The sequence below is a fragment of the Alligator sinensis genome, unplaced genomic scaffold (assembly GCF_000455745.1).
Source record: "Alligator sinensis unplaced genomic scaffold, ASM45574v1 scaffold583_1, whole genome shotgun sequence".
Lineage (NCBI taxonomy): Eukaryota > Metazoa > Chordata > Crocodylia > Alligatoridae > Alligator > Alligator sinensis.
The window spans coordinates 2,534,515-2,550,225 of record NW_005841983.1 but is presented as its reverse complement, the minus strand read 5'-3'; the positions used below and the strand labels follow the sequence as shown (position 1 = coordinate 2,550,225).

Sequence of the window (15,711 nt, the reverse complement as noted above, 5' to 3'; positions counted from 1 at the left end):
TGTACACATTCTGGTAAATTGTTTGAAATCACTATATCTCTGAAGGGGTCAGCAGATGGCTGACTCCTCATCTGCTCTCAGGGCTAGTGCAACATCCTTTCCGTACTGGGGACACCATGATTAGCTTCTATTCAAATTAGAGTACTTACGGCCAGTAGAGTAGCTGAAGCTTAAGGGAACCTGTTCTGACAAGTTTATCTGTAGGAAGGGGAGTTAGACCAGCGGAGTTAGACCAGCGGAGTTTGCCCAGGAGTTTGCAAAAGGAAAAACAGCCAAAACAAAACAATGTTTTTTAGCATTAGCATTCAGAGCTCCTCTGCGGTGCTTACCTTTTTCCTCACTCTCACACCAGAAAACCTGTGTTATTCATGTTCACCTTCCAAGCCCCTCCATGCTGTGGAGCTGTACACAGCTCCATTTCTATACCCATAACCATACTAGCGCTTTGGTTACATGTCACGAGGGTTGCTGGGGGGATTGTATGATATTTTAGGTGACCCAGCTTACCCACTACTGTTGTGGCTCTGGAAATTGTACCCTGATTGATACAGGCTTATTTATGCATTTAGCAGTTGGAGGATGGTGATGGAATCCATATTTGAGAGCAAGGCAGTTTTGCCAGCAAAAACCATTTGGATGCCTCTGAACAACATATGAAAGGAGATGGATGAAAATTTTCACTAATAATTATGGGGTGGCATTGAGGACTAGCTAAGCTCGAGTTTAGTTACATGAGTTTTAATTATATCCTCATTGCTATATCCTCATTGCAGAGTTCTTGAGTCTGAGTCTGCCTTAATGAGAAATGTGGACTGTAATCCATAGCCTCAGCTGTGCAAGTGAGCATGGATTCACAGTGAAAACAAGCATAGGCCTAAGGGTTTGCTCTGTGAATGCTAAGACATATGGGATTAAAACACGCATTAGCACTTGGGATAAACCAGTTGTGTAAATAGAGAGAAAAAAGGGGTATGTTTTTCATAGATTTCATAGACGTTAGGGCTGGAAGGGACCTTGAAGATCATCAAGTCCAGCCCCCTGCCCCAGGGGCAGGAAGGCAGTGAGGGTAAAAGGATCCCAGCCAGATAAACATCCAAACGTTTCTTGAAAGAGTTCAGAGTAGGTGCCTGCACCACTTCAGGAGGGAGCCTGTTCCAGGTCTTAGGGACTCGGACAGTAAAGAAATTTTTCTTATGTCCAGCCTGAAACGGTCTTGGAGGAGTTTATGACCATTGGTCCTTGTTTTACCTTGGGGCACTCTGGTGAACAGATGTTCTCCCAGATCCTGATGTACACCCCTTATGTACTTATAGGCAACCACCAGGTCCCCCCTGAGCCTGTGAAGACCCCACCCCACACAGTCTCCCCCATGATGCACAGCCCCTGCTGCCAGTGGCAGCTGCCCTCGGGGCCTGCACAGACACCAGTGCTCTGTGATGCATGGCACTGGCTAGCACTGCACAGCAGTGGCGAAGAGCACAGCTCCACTCATTGCCTCTCTCACACCATGCTCCATGAGCCCACGCAGCTCCACACTACCAGGGGGAAGCAGTGTGGGCTGGAGGCGGCTTCCTTCCTTGCCCCCTGCTTCCCGTGACCTGCACAGCAAGGGGCAGGGAAGGCAGCCGGCTCCAGGCTTACCCTGGTAGCGTGGAGCTGCACATGTGCCGCATGGAGCTTGGCGCAAGAGAGGTGGCTGGTGGGGCTGTGTTCAACCATGCGGCACTGGCCGGTGCTGCGCGTGGGCTATGAGTGCCCCGTGGGCTGCCACTGCTAATAGCGGGGGCTGTGCACCATGGGGGGGAAAATGTTGGCAGTCCCCACATTCCCCACCCTCCTACACCCACACTCACCCCACCTGAGCTCCGCACTCCTGCCACCCCCCTGCGCGTGGGTTTCATGGTCCTGCCCATTCGCAGATCCCCCATCCCAGCACCCACCCTCTCCCTACCTGTTGCCTGGAGCAAGCTGGAGGTTGAGTAGGCTCGCAGGCCCTTGGGGTGGCAGCAGCAGCAGCCCTGCCCGGAAGCTGTGTGCTGGCAGGGCCGGGCCCTTCCTTGACCCCATCTTGTTTCTACAGTCGAGACCCACAGTTTGGGAACCACTGTGTTACAGAAAAGCCAAAAAGTAAGCAACCTTTAAATAAAAAAGCCCCAAAACCTGAAACCTGCAACTCTAAAAATCAAAGCAACTTTTTAAAAGAACAAGCCCAATTTCGCTTATTGTAAGTGGACTTGGCAACACTGGCTTGGAGCTACCGCTAGGAAGCGGCCACAGCGAGACCAGCAGAGGGGAGCAGAGGCGAAGGGAAGGGAAGGGAAAGGAAGGGAGGCGGATGGGGCTGTTCGTGCCGCTGCCATGGAAGGGAGCACCGAGTCCCCCTGCAGCTCAGGGCCCTAGGCGTGTGCCTAATGTACCTAGGTGTTAATCTGGCCCTGACAGACAGAGACAGAGAGATGAGCTGCAAAACTGCTGAAGTGCAGAGTCAAGAAGAGGCTGTGTATACTGTGGCAGGGAGGAGACGGGCTGAAAGCCTAGTGCATTGGTTCCCAATGTTTTTAGACCGTGGACCGGCAAACTGCGGACCAGCATACTGCAGTTTGGAAGTGACCAGCATACCGTGGACCAGCAGCCAACCGTTTCTTATACTCAGTACCGTACTGGGCCGTGGCTCAGAGGTTGGGAAACTCTGGCCCAGTGCAGCTGTGGAGACCTTAACACAGATGGCTCCACTAGAGAAGTGTGACTGTGGGAATGCAGGTGGCTCACCTTGTTTGAGCAGTTCTGCATGGTTTCAGGCTTAGCAAAAAGAACACAGGAATACCAGGTAAATGCCCTCCTCTTTGCCATGGGAGAGGCTGTGGATGATGTTGTAAGGGAGTGCAGATCATTCAGACTGGTAGAAATAATTAAGGAGGAGGAAATGTCATCAGATGACAATGAGCCTGTGCTACAAGGAACTATATCTTCAATAGAAGAATCAATAACTTTGTACATTAATATAGACCTCAGAGGTCGAATCATTAAATTCAAAATAGACACTGGCATTGCAGTTACTGCCATCCGTGCTAAAGATTATGATCCATCCTGGGATGGAGATCTGCAAAGGTCAGATGAAATTGTCAGAAGGACAAGTAATACTGCATTAGAAGTGTGTGGCCAATTTAAGGGGATATTGGATATCTTTGTCCAGAGAGAAACATACAGCTGTTCAGGTTGGATTGAAAGGAGGTATTGGATACCTTCCTCATGGGTATCTAATGTAGCTTCTTAGGGAAGAGCCAGTTCTCCTCCACAAGAAATCTCTTGAACAGCCATACACTTGATATTTGTGCCAGGAAAAAAAGGCTTTTCTCCCAGCACAAATGTAATGCTTGTTTGTGGCTCTTGTGTCCATTTCCCTCCATTGGCTGTTATTTCTCCTTAAAAAGTTAATTTGTTAGTTCAGAATACACACTTGGTTGAGGTCTGGGAAAGGGTGTGGTAAACTACTAAGGAGTCTGGCAGAGATGGCATAAGGCTCAGGGTAAAGACAATTGGGCTGTACAGTCTCAGTTCTCAGTGGAGGATCTGTGCTCTAAGAGGTGTTCAAAGAGCCAAAGCCTCTGCCTGCACTCTACTCAGATTTAACAGGCAAAATCCACATAGAAAGGCATGTTGGGATCCAAACACAGCAGCCTGGTGAGTCTCCAGCAGGGTTTGTTTGATCAGGAATGAGACAGTCAGAAGCTGGGTCTATTAAGATTATCCCTTTTAGGTGGTCTGCTGCACTGGATTTCTTTTTAGGATACCAATGTTAATCTGAAGAGAAATCAACTCCTTCAGAAGTTTTACTGGGACTTACTATGTATGTTTTACCTATAAAGCACCTGGAAACACTACATACATTTGAGTAAACAAAGGTCTTTACAATCCTTAGACTGATATCTCATCATTTGCTGCTGTTGAAATGTTTCCAGGGCCCAAAACAGTGCTAATTACTTCTGAAATATAGTAGGTATTTTGAAGCAGATGAACAATGAGCAGTATAACTGCATTGATTTCTCTTGTTCATGGCAATAACTATATATCAATGATTACAGAGCTGTTGTCATGTTTTACTTGATTTCTGGAAGCTTTATTCTGTTTGTTTGGTTGCAATAAGTTACTATGTAGAGAAATGAAAGCTTCCAACAATATGATAAGTTTCCTCAGAGCAATATTGAATTTTTGCAAGAAGCATTTGATTATAATAAAGTGTTATTCTTCATCTCTTTTGAGTTATGATAAAGGATGGCAATATGACAGTACAATCTCACTGGGCTTCGAAACAGTCTCTGGAACTCAGTGTTTTATCTTATTTCTGCTATGTGGAAGTGTGGAGAGCAAAGTGATCTTAACTCCATAAACTTATTGCTCCCACAGTTTATACTGGAACTTGCTATGTTTTTCTTTAGACCACCCTGAGTAACATAAGTAATGGCGATAGCTAGGGATAAGATAAATTTCAGTTTGAGACTTTGCTGCACATTATACAAGTAGAACCTCCCTCTTCTCTGTAGTGCTAAAGTATATCTACAGTTAGTGAATATACCTTTGACTTAGCTTCACATTTGCTTTTATGATTAAAACCATTCCAGGACTTCCATAGGATGGTATTGTGTGTTCTGGTAATTCTTCTTAATCTATTAAAAAAAACAAACTAGTATAACTGTTCGTTGATTTTTTTTGTTTGTTTTCTTTGTTTTGTTTTGGGAGGGTTTTTTGCAATATGATGCTGCTTCAAAGATTGTCATTGCATCCTAGTCTCATATGAACTTTTCTTTCTGTTAATGAAGAATTGCCTCTGCCCCGGTTTGTGGCATTGAAAAATGACAGTGAAATGAGATATGGGACTCCAGCAGAAATCCATGGAGCCAAATGTCAGATTCCACACACAGCTTTGGATAAAAATTCCTTCAAAAGAGCAGATGAAGGAGATAAACAGGTAATGTATCTCTAGTTAAAGTAAACTTATTACTGTGTAAGAAGCATTTTGGGCCCAGTCCTTAAAACAGGTAACTTCAAATGTATGCTTACTCCATTAATTTAATGGTATGCTTTGCAAAGTTGATTTATATACATGTGAAAAATTGTTGGTCAGATTATGACCTTGTTTTGATATGCCTTCATACCGACTATAATCCCAAAGGATTTTATTCATTTAACTCTAATAATCTATGTTACATAATTCTATAAGAGTTAAATAATTGTTTAGAAATATGCCTATATGGCATGTTCCTAACATTTGCTAGAGTGGGTTCAGGGGGAAAGTAAAGACGGACAGTTAGAAAACTTTATTTTTAAAGAACAGAAAAACTACCACATTCTTTTTTCCTCTGATCTTCTTGGAAGTATTATACCAGGCTACTTTTAGAAACCCAAGATTTTCTTTGAACTTCTGTAAAAAAAATCACCCAGACACAATCTTTGTTGCCACTCTGACCTTCTGAATTGTTTATTTAAGTGTGTCATAAAGAGGTCTATATTATCTGTATTTTTTACCGTTCGGGATGTGTGTGATGTTACACACACGCACACGAAACACCATACTCGTGTGTGTGTATTTTTTTTTTTATATATATATGTGGAGCTTGCGCCCCCCCTTGCCGCGTAGTCTGTCGGGGTGTTGCCCCTCCCCTCAACTCGCCTGCCACGACTTGGATGTTAAATGCGCTTTAAGAGGGGTCTACAGTGGAGATCTTTGCTTGGATGGGCCTCCCGATAGACGGTGGTACTCACGGTCGTCCGACGTGATGTTCCACGGGGCTCCGCCTCCCCTACACCCCGTCCACACGCCAGCCAATGGGTGATGCGTTAGAGATGTTTCCTGGCCCCGTATGACGGCCTCAGACCGGTTCCCTGGGTTCTGGTCACTCTCCCTCCCTTCGTGGGGAAGATTTCTTTTCTTATAGAAAATATTCCTCCGAGTCAGGAGGAGCTGTAGGGTTATCCCCCTTATTCCAGCTCCCTGTCAGATTCTCAGCTGCCTCCTCTCTCCTAACGCAAGCAGGGAGCTCCCTTGCCTCCTGGGTGTATGCCTCTTCAGGTGGCTGAAAGGGTGCTCCTGCTTGACCTGCTTGTCTGCCTCCTGCTGTGCTGCAGAAGGCTTAAAGCCCTTCCCTGGGCTGCCTGCTGGAGCCTCGCAGGCTGGGTTGCTTCCTCCCCGTGCCGGAGCTCGCCTCACGAGCTGCCAGCCCGTGCTCTCTCTCTCCGGCTCTCCCCCCGTCTCCGCTCCGCCGGGTTTTTTAAACCTTCCCGCAGTGGCCAATACGGCCGCTGGGATTGGCTCAGCTGTTCCCCTCGCCAGAAACAGCTGATGCCACAGCCGGCGTAATGCCGGTTTGCATGGCTGTGGCCGCGAACGCGGCCCCTGCTCCTGCTGCTCTCTGGGAGGTACATACGTCCCTCTGGGGCCTTGCTCTCGGGGTCTGGGGTCAGTGGGCTCTCTACTCTCTCCTTCGAGAGCCTGTGGGGGCACCTTACCGCCACAATGTGTGTGTGTGTGTGTGTGTGTGTGTGTGTGTATATATATATATATATATATATATAAAAAAAGACTTAGCCTGTCTGTCTGTAATGCTTTATGCACACTCTGGTTGGTGTCTGAAACAACCAATCAGAGTACTTCAAGAGCATTCCAGACAGGAGGTGGTGGTGCTCCGCTGCCATGATGACAGGTGGGGCCAGAGTGTGTGTGTGTGTGTATGTATGTATAATGTGTGTGTATATGTATGGAGGGGTGGGGTGTGGCAGTTCTGTGTACACACACACACACTATATGTAATATAGTGTGTGTGTGTGTATACACAACACTGCCACGCCTCCCCTCCCCTCCCCTCCCCTCCACACACACACACACACGCACTCTATATATAGATATATATAGATATATATCTATATATAGAGTGCGTGTGTGTGTGTGTGTGGAGGGGAGGTGTGGCAGTGTTGTGTTGTGTGTATGTCTATATATCTATATTGATATATAGTGTGTGTATAGACAGACAAAGTTCTTTGGGTAGATGTGATGTCTTTTATTAGATCACCTAAATAGTTGGGAAAATTGTTCTTTGTAAACTTTCGGGCACAAATATCATTCAAGGATGTTTGTGGCCACAAGCTTTCAAAGCGTTACGGACAGACAGACTAAGGCTTTTATAATGTTAGAATGTATGTGTGCGTGTGTGTGTGTGTGTGTGTGTGTGCATGTATAGCCTCCTGACAGTCAAAGAGTTATTTATCTTGTGTTGACATAATACAAGTATGGGAATCCTGAGTCTAATATGAGTTTAATGCATCTGTTTTGTGTGAATAACGTCATTATAGGACAGCACTGCTATCAAACTTATAACTTTTCTTAGTTTACAATTCTTGTTTTATCTTTACACTATAGAACATTATTATTTCTGATAAGGTATTTCAGGTTCATGTGTTCTACAAAAGCTATCTGTATATATCAAGGAAAAGGGAACAAACTCTCATTTGGGTTTGACACACTAAATATTCCTATAACTTTTGAATATGGACTTTTTCTAGCTTCTTGCCTTTTTTTAAAATGGAAAAATATGTTCTGAAATGTTGAATGCATTTAAAGACACTGAAATGCAATTTGTAAATCAAAAAATGTCTAGTAATATGAAACCTTAATAAAAAATACTTTTCTAGACACCTCTGAAAGAAAACTTTTGTTAAATTGTTCATTCTGATGATTTGTTATAAGCATTTCCATATGTATTTCCTCAGAAGCAGGCTCAACACCAAGCAGTCGCTTCATCATCATCCCCTTTTAATGACTCTTCTTTTAGAAATGAAGGACACGGGGGAATTATCAGTTATTACTGTCTTGTATGTCACCCTGTACGGGATTCACTGGCTTGTACAATTGCTCAACTTAATGCTGTTGCCTTTTCAGAATTTTGTTTTGTTTTTCTGTTTGTTCTTGAAGCAGGAAACCAAGTCTCCCTCTATGTCACCAATCGGTTCACCTCCTGCTTCTCCTTCTAGTTACCAGAGAGTGCCCTTGAGTTATGGATACAGCAAATCAAGGAGTGGGCATGAACAGAAGCATGGAGGTAGGATAAAATCCAGGATGCAATAGTCATACATTGTTCTTTTTTGTTTTCTTCGTTCTTCAGTGCTTCTGAGTCAAGAATGCAGTCAAGGAACTAGCCTAATAATTTCTGATTTGAATTGTATCTGTCCTTAGGAACATAATCTGTCTTATTTTATTTTATGCAGCTTTGCTGTCTTATTATTCAATCCTGTGTTCCTGTTTGCTTTCCTGTAAATTAGTTATCATGAGTAGATTTGTGTGCAACTGTCCATAAAGGATGGTTAACACAACATTTTTGGCAAGCCTACATGCAGTATATCTTAGCAATTGAGTCTTGTGAATGGTTTCACTATGTAAGTATTTTTTTTTTAATAAAAAGAACAAAACCCTACTCCTGATTTCAATGACTGCTGTACCAGATTTATAGTGAGGCTTTGTTTGCAAGGAAGGACAGTAATCTCCCTGGTTACATAACAAAAATAACAGGGAGGCATGAATGAAAAAAACAAGAACCCAATGTAATGGAAACCCAGAGGAAATGAAATAGAGAAATATATATATAGGCACTTTCAGCTTAATCTTAATGCTATTGACGTTAGTAGTACGTCATTAATTGATTTTTTTTGAGGGAGGTGTGTATAAGCCTTAAACCAGAGGTGAGCAAAATATGTTCTGCAGGCTGAATCTGGCCCACTGAGGGATTTTTGTCTGGCCTGCGGGTGGGACGAGGGGACCTACGAGTCCATGCACGGAGGGCAGCCATGGTGCATGGCTGGGCTGCAATGGAGCTGGGCAGATGCAGCAGCAGACTCGCTTCCAGCAGCCCTGGCAGTGGCATCTGCTTCTGGCTGCTGCCACTGCTGGACCCGGCGCTGCCTCCCAGGCATCCCAGTCCGTCTGCCCCACAGATGGGGATTGTGGCTTGTGGTGTGGTGACAGCGTGGGGGCAGAGTCATGATCCACCGCCTGCGCAGCCCTGTGATGGGTGCAGGTTCTGCAGGCTGGGACATGCAGATGGTGGATCGCAGCTCTGTCCCGGCCCCTGGCTCTGTGCTGTCACCGCCCCAAGATCCTGCACTTGGTCCCAGATGCAGCTCTCTGCCTGCCCATGGCCCCATTTTGTCTGCGTAGCTGCATGCCCTGCCCGCGCAGGTCCTGGCTGGTCTTTATGGAGACCCCAGGATCGTGGGGTGGTGACAGTGTGGGGCCAGGGCCCCGAGGGAGAGATGCAGTCTGTTTCCCGCATGCCCCTGTCTGCAGAACCGGCACGTGTTGCAGGGTTGTGTGGGCCGTGGGCCCTGGGCCCTGCTGTGATCCCAGGCCTGCCCGCCTGTCCCACTGCCAGATGCCACTCCCCGCCTGCCCGTGGCCCCATCCCAGTTGCCTGCCCAAGTATGGAACAGAGCCACTTGGGGAGTTTTGGTGAGTTGTTGTGCGGGGTGCAGGGGGTGCTGGCCCGGCCACCAACAGCTCACCAAAACTCCCTCTGTGGCCTGTGAGCCAAAATAATTGCCCACCCCTGCCTTAAACAGTTACATACTAAACTATATAGTGGATTGGGAGCTACTGAGGCAGCTTGAGCGGGGAGGGGAGGCCATGGGATCTCAACTTAACGAACATGAAACCTTGGTGTGGCAGAGGGAATGTGATGTCAGCTTCACAAAGTTAATCTTTTTAGTCCATTTCATGTTTAATATGATCTGAAATTAGGGAGCTTGGCCCATAGAACACTGTAAAATATCCTTTCTGCATTAGATTCCTCAACTGGGTTTGTGTTTGAATTGTTTTTGTAAGTTTTGAAAGTTCTGTTGCTTGGAACCACAAAGCCGTGTGGTCTCACCTTCTAATTCAGACTCTAAGTACTGTAGTGTATTTCACAACTTCCTTCCTGACTCTTCTCTGACACTGAAGCCTATTTGCAAAGTTGAAACTTAGATACTAGTACAGCAGAAAAACAGAGCGTAGCAACTTGGTTTTTCTTAGGATGAAGTTTAATTGCTGCAAATGGAGCAGGGAATAAAAGCGTGTGGGTTGTTTTACAAAAAAGAAAAAAGCTTTATTTTTTTGAAACCTGGACAAGTTTTGAAGTTTTCTTGAATTACAGCTTCCATCAGGAGAATTTGAAGTTGTGTGAGAATCATAGTGGCCACCTTGAAAAAAAGTGCTGTTAGGATACTCTAGCAGAATAAATTAGGTTTCAAAATCAGAGGTATGTGGAGGAGTTTCAGGGTTCCTTCCCTTTATGTCCACTTATTTATCCTACTTTAAAAATATCCTTGTTCTTAAACATGCCATTATGTTTGCTGCAATGGAACGGGAGACTCCTTGCTCTGTGTAAATGGAAATAATCATTCCTCTTATTCCTTAATTTGCTTAAATAAAAAATATGGCTTCAGCATAAGTACAAGGAAATTAGCAATTTTCAAGTCAACTGTCTGGACATTTGTCCTTATATTCTGTGCAGTATTTGGTATTCTAGCTTACTCTGCCGTTGCTTAACATGTATGAGAGAAATCTAGAAGATGGCAGGTTTTACACCTCAGTTTAACTTTTTTTTTGTCCTCATTATTTGCAATATCTTCTAAGTATTCTAGACACATTACCCGGTATAGCCTTTTCTGTTTTCACACAGAAAACATGCAGTTTCTTTGCGATTTATGGGACTATTGTGTTTCAAAGTAACTTCAGCCTGGAACAACTTATCTCTCCAAAGCATCCATGTTTGGATATGAACATGATGCTAATTGATGCCAGCATGCTTCCTAGCATGAGCTTTAATTGCTGCAGGTAGAGCAGGGAGCACAAAACTTATTTTTTGAGAGTACTTAAAAGCATGTGGGTTATTTTTATTTATTTATTGTATAAATGTTCTGGTAATTGAATGATTAGTGACTGAAAACCTTGGACATTCAGGAATTTTCCATATTTTGAATTCAGTCCATTTCGTGGCAGAAAAATGTTATCATTTAATTCTGTCTTTGATAATGTTTTCTTAAAACTGTTAGATTTAAAAAAGAAAGTGAAAAATAAACTCCTTGAATAACAGTTGAAAATTTAGCACATTCATTATTCAGTTTACTGCAGTCTAATCTTTCAGAACTGTTGCAGGTGGTTGTGTAAATATGCGTTTCAACAACCACCCTTAAAGCAAGTGTTGTTAATCTGATAGGATGCAATGGCAACTCCTGCTATTAATGCCTGACGAGTAACTGTGAAATAATATAGGAGGCAGGCAGAATTTGGTTCAGGAGACAAGACTATTCAATATAGCAATCCTCCATCTTGTAGTGCTAAGTTGCTACTTTCATATGCAACCTAATTGTTTTTTCTTTATTTTCTTTTTTTTTTTTTTAAACTTTTAGCTTCCTATGAATCCAGACATTCTGCTCATCAACAGGATGGATCAGCAGTGGGGAATTATGGAGCCAAATCTGCACATGGGCAACTTAGTAGGGTAATGTCTTACATGTGGGTTTAATAATAACAACAACAACAACAACAACAACAATGAACCCAAAAGAGTAACATGCATGAAGGTCTAATTGGCTGCTTACAGATGTGAAGAAAACAGAACAAAACAGAGCTTTATTTTCAGCTTGGCATGCCCCACACCAAGCGCAGTACATGCCCAGAAGAGGCATCACAACACTTAGACCTGACTTGTCCAAAATCTGTATAGATCGTGCACTTCAGTAGCACTTGAATCAGCTTTAGATAAAAGCACCAAAAAGCCCTGCTGAAGCACCTGATCTATACAGACGGGTGAGCCAGATCCAACTGGCACACTTTCTCTACTGGTAAAGTGCTTTTGGGGGGGGTCCACATCTGTCAGCAGCAATTTTTGTTAAAATAACTTGTACTCAGGGAAGCTGCATACCATTGTAAGGATACAGGCACACAGCCATCCCCAGTGCTGTCTGGGAGGGATGCTCTAACCAGGATCCACTCACTTGCTTCTGCTCATGTGCCAAACTTGAAAAGGTATCAGTGAAGCAGCTTTAGGAGTGCCTTCTCCCACTGTCCCACAGCTGCTCTCAAGAACTCTTGGAGTAGCTTCATGGGGAGATTTTTAGGTCTGGCATGTGAGAGCCAGGAGCAAGGGACAAGCAAGATGTGGTCTAAATTGTAAATGAAAAAACTCCAGAGATTCATTTACAAGAATTTAGATTTTGTAAAAGCTAGGTTTTATACATCTTATTTTATAGGATTATTTTCAGAAGTGAAAAATTATCTGTGAAATAATTTTTATTTTTAATATTCCCCTCTGGCGTTTGCAGCCTATTGATCAGACCAGCCTTGTAGTGCAATGGCTCTCAACTTTGTTAGACTCAAGCACCCTTTGGAAAATGCCACTTACCTTTGAGTTGTTTCTTGCCTACAGAAAAATAACAGAGCATTTCTTTTGTTGCAAAAAACGCAGAACAAAACATGTTAGAATGTTTTTGACACTATGGATTTTTATTTGAAATCTCTGGGTTTATTGTGTGAATTACCTCTTTTTTTTAAATGGCTGTTTTTTGTAGGTGTTCTCATCCTTCCTCTATAACAAGGAGATACATAGATTAGAATTTATGGAAATAGACTGTTTTTTTCACTTGGTGTTGATTCCCTTCCTTCTCCATCCACACCTCTGCTAAGTATTCCAAAGACTGGAACTCTTCAAGAAGTATTTTTCTTTTCATTTGACATATCGATTATTTTGTATTTATATTTTCTACCAAGAGGGGTGAACATGGTATACTGTAAATCCTATTTGTCAATGTTTCATTTATGCATTAGTGTTTTTTGCAGCAAATATTTCAAAGCTGTCCTGCTCTGAATCATATAATAGCTGGAGAATAGTTTTAAATACTTACTTCTATTTATCACTTGGCAACTATGTTCCTATTTTGTAGATGAAAGTTTTGCAAGTAATACACTCAGAATGAACAGAATAGTTTGATTTATAATATGCAGTTTCTTCTTTTTTTCTGCTACTTGCATTCTATTTTAAACTTTTTGAATAATTTAGGAGAGTATTTGCTCACTTGGCTGATTTGAATAAGGTCAGTAGTTCTCATTGTTTTAGTACCTGACACTTTTTTCTAGGATTATGTGAAAATCAGAAAATGCAACCTACCTGTTCAGCTAAAGTATTATGAATAGTAGCATGGCACAGTGTTGGTACTGTGAGGATTCAGACACCCCAGTGCAATCTGATAGAGTGGGTGGACCTTTAATCTTGTCAGACTGACAGCAACCAAAAGTGGAGAACCTTTCTTTTTCTTTCTTCTTTGCTTGCTTTTGTTCTGCTTCAATTTAAGGCAGTTACCCTTTTCCTAAAGCTCAGGTGCCTCAGGAAATAGGAAAACACCACTCCATAATAAATTCCTGCCTGATGTATATGTGAATTCAGATGAAAGACATGCAGGAGAGAAGGAAAATACATTTGGAGCCTGTCATTTGGCTTTGGTGATGATTTTTTGTATCATTCTCCAAGTCTTTCAGTGTCAACTTTTTAAAGAGATTTAGGAAGTTGGGTTTCTGGAGATGGTTAGATATGTTTCCCTGGAACTCTTTTTCAGTTAAAATTGGCTTTTTTGATGGAATGATTGTATTTCAGAAAGGGTAAGGTAGGAGGTCAGATGACTTGTTAGGGAGGTGGAATCAGAAAGATTTAATGAAGTAGACCAGAGGATGTGAATGAACCTGTGGATTAACTAAATGTGTGTTAAGTGGTTATTCATGGTACTGTCAATGCCCCAATGGTTGTCACATCAATACAGTCAACTGTGGAATTATGGTACTGAGTTTGATTTGGTGGAGCATTATGTTCTTTAATTTTTGTAACAACTTTATCATCTTTCTTTTAGAATTTTGTAAAATGGGAATTGTAAAGAGAGATGCTTATAAAAGGTCCATTTCCCCAAGTGTGCTTTTGTTTTAGGAAGTGGTAAGATTGTACAGACCACTATACATGGGTAAAATATACCTACTTTATCAGAATACCTACTTTATCAGAATAAATAAATCAGTCCAGTCACAGCAGATCTGACAGACAAAGAAACATGACAACAGTTGCATGAACCCTAGAAGAGACCGACAGCTGAGCCTGTTAAAATGACTCCACCAAAAAGCCTAATAAAATAAGCCATCAGTAGCCCTATCATGCCTTATTTCTGGTGCCCAGACCAAGAGCCCTTTGTGGACTGTAAATTCCTTTCTAAACTTAACTGCCTTTGTTCAGGCTCAAAACCTATCACTTCTCCATGCAAGGAATTATCCTCTTATTTCACAATGACCAGTACCTGGCATAAGCTCTTTGTCCATCAAGAATAGCCATCTGAGAAGAGAACCAGAAATATAATATCTTCCTCTGGAGAGAGCGTTCCAGGGCTAAAGTTAGTAATGGGAGAACTGATGGCAATAAGGGTGAGCCTTGGTGTCTGGTTGTAGTAACACAGGTTCAAATCCTTCATGAGCTGGCACTACAGTAGTGTTTCTTAATTAGCATTGGTAAACAGAGATGCTGTAAAGCCACTCTGACTTTATGCAGAATACTTGAACTCTGAGATTAGAAGTATAAAATATTCAAAGCATATTAACCATGCAAACAGTAAACTAAATTTTGAGGCTAACGATGAAAATGTCAGTCACCAAAATGTTTCTAATAAACACTTCATACTGGAGGAGCCAATAAATATTTTGATTTTTGCAAGTATTTAAGGCTGAATTTTACACAGTTTCTGTTTTATGTTGTTGGTTGTGCAGTTGTGTCTCTTGAAAATGTGTCACCCCGGCAACCAAAGACTGTCAGTGGCTTGTTCAAGTTAAGATTGAGCAAGTGCTAGCAATGGTAGAGAATTTTAAGGATGAAAAAGAATTCTTTATATAAAGTTACTGCTAATTAATAAGGATATATGTTTGTTGCTGACATTTTTTCCATGATCAAGTCTACCAGTGGGCTGGGCTTGACTCATTTACAGTAAGGACTGGTTATAGGTCCTGTAAAGGTGTCGTTGGTGCAGCTAACACTTTTGTGCTTTGTGCTATGATTATGCAAGATGGCCTTAGCAAAAACAAGAATAAAGCCAAGTGGCTTTTAGTTGCAGGGGGGTTTTTTTGTTGGTTTTTTTTTTAACAAGTAGTCAACATTTTCTAACAGTATTTTTTCACCTCTGATCTATCTACTATTGTGCAAAACTTATCAATTCAATTTTACAAGCTTTACTATATTGGAAGAAAAACACAAGTTGCTTTTTTTTAATTAGTTTGAAACTGTGATTTGTTTGTAGAGTTTTGAATAATATTTGCTGACAAATACAGAGCATTTACTCAAAATTATACAAGTTCTATGTTTTCCTACACTTTCCAACATGTAAGTAAATACAAGTGGAAAACAGCACTCCCGCAACTCTATTAAAATATACTTGTCCCAAGCAGAGATTTTTCTCTGAACAGCAAGAAGTGCTAGAGACTCCACACATTTCTTTGCAGACTTCTCTCTTTCTATACATGTTGGTGTCACAACCCAAAGTTGTGGATTTTTTGATTGTGTGTGCTTCGGCACCGCTAAATTATGTTCCCGCCGAATTGCAGCTCTTTTGCACGACGGAGTGTTCCGTTGTTATAGAGAACCCGCGTGCAGAAAAGTGTTTCCC

The 15,711-nt window shown here is 42.4% G+C and overlaps 1 protein-coding gene across 1 annotated transcript in view; it reads left to right on the top strand.

Annotated features, from left to right (window-relative positions):
• Positions 1-15,711, top strand: part of REPS2 (RALBP1 associated Eps domain containing 2) — a 169,064-nt gene that overhangs the window by 55,390 nt on the left and 97,963 nt on the right. The window contains exons 3-5 of the mRNA XM_025201098.1: positions 4,818-4,966; positions 7,964-8,090; positions 11,434-11,525. Coding sequence (XP_025056883.1) covers positions 4,862-4,966; positions 7,964-8,090; positions 11,434-11,525 — 324 coding nt within the window. The 5' untranslated portion in view covers positions 4,818-4,861. The remainder of the gene's footprint in view (positions 1-4,817; positions 4,967-7,963; positions 8,091-11,433; positions 11,526-15,711) is intronic.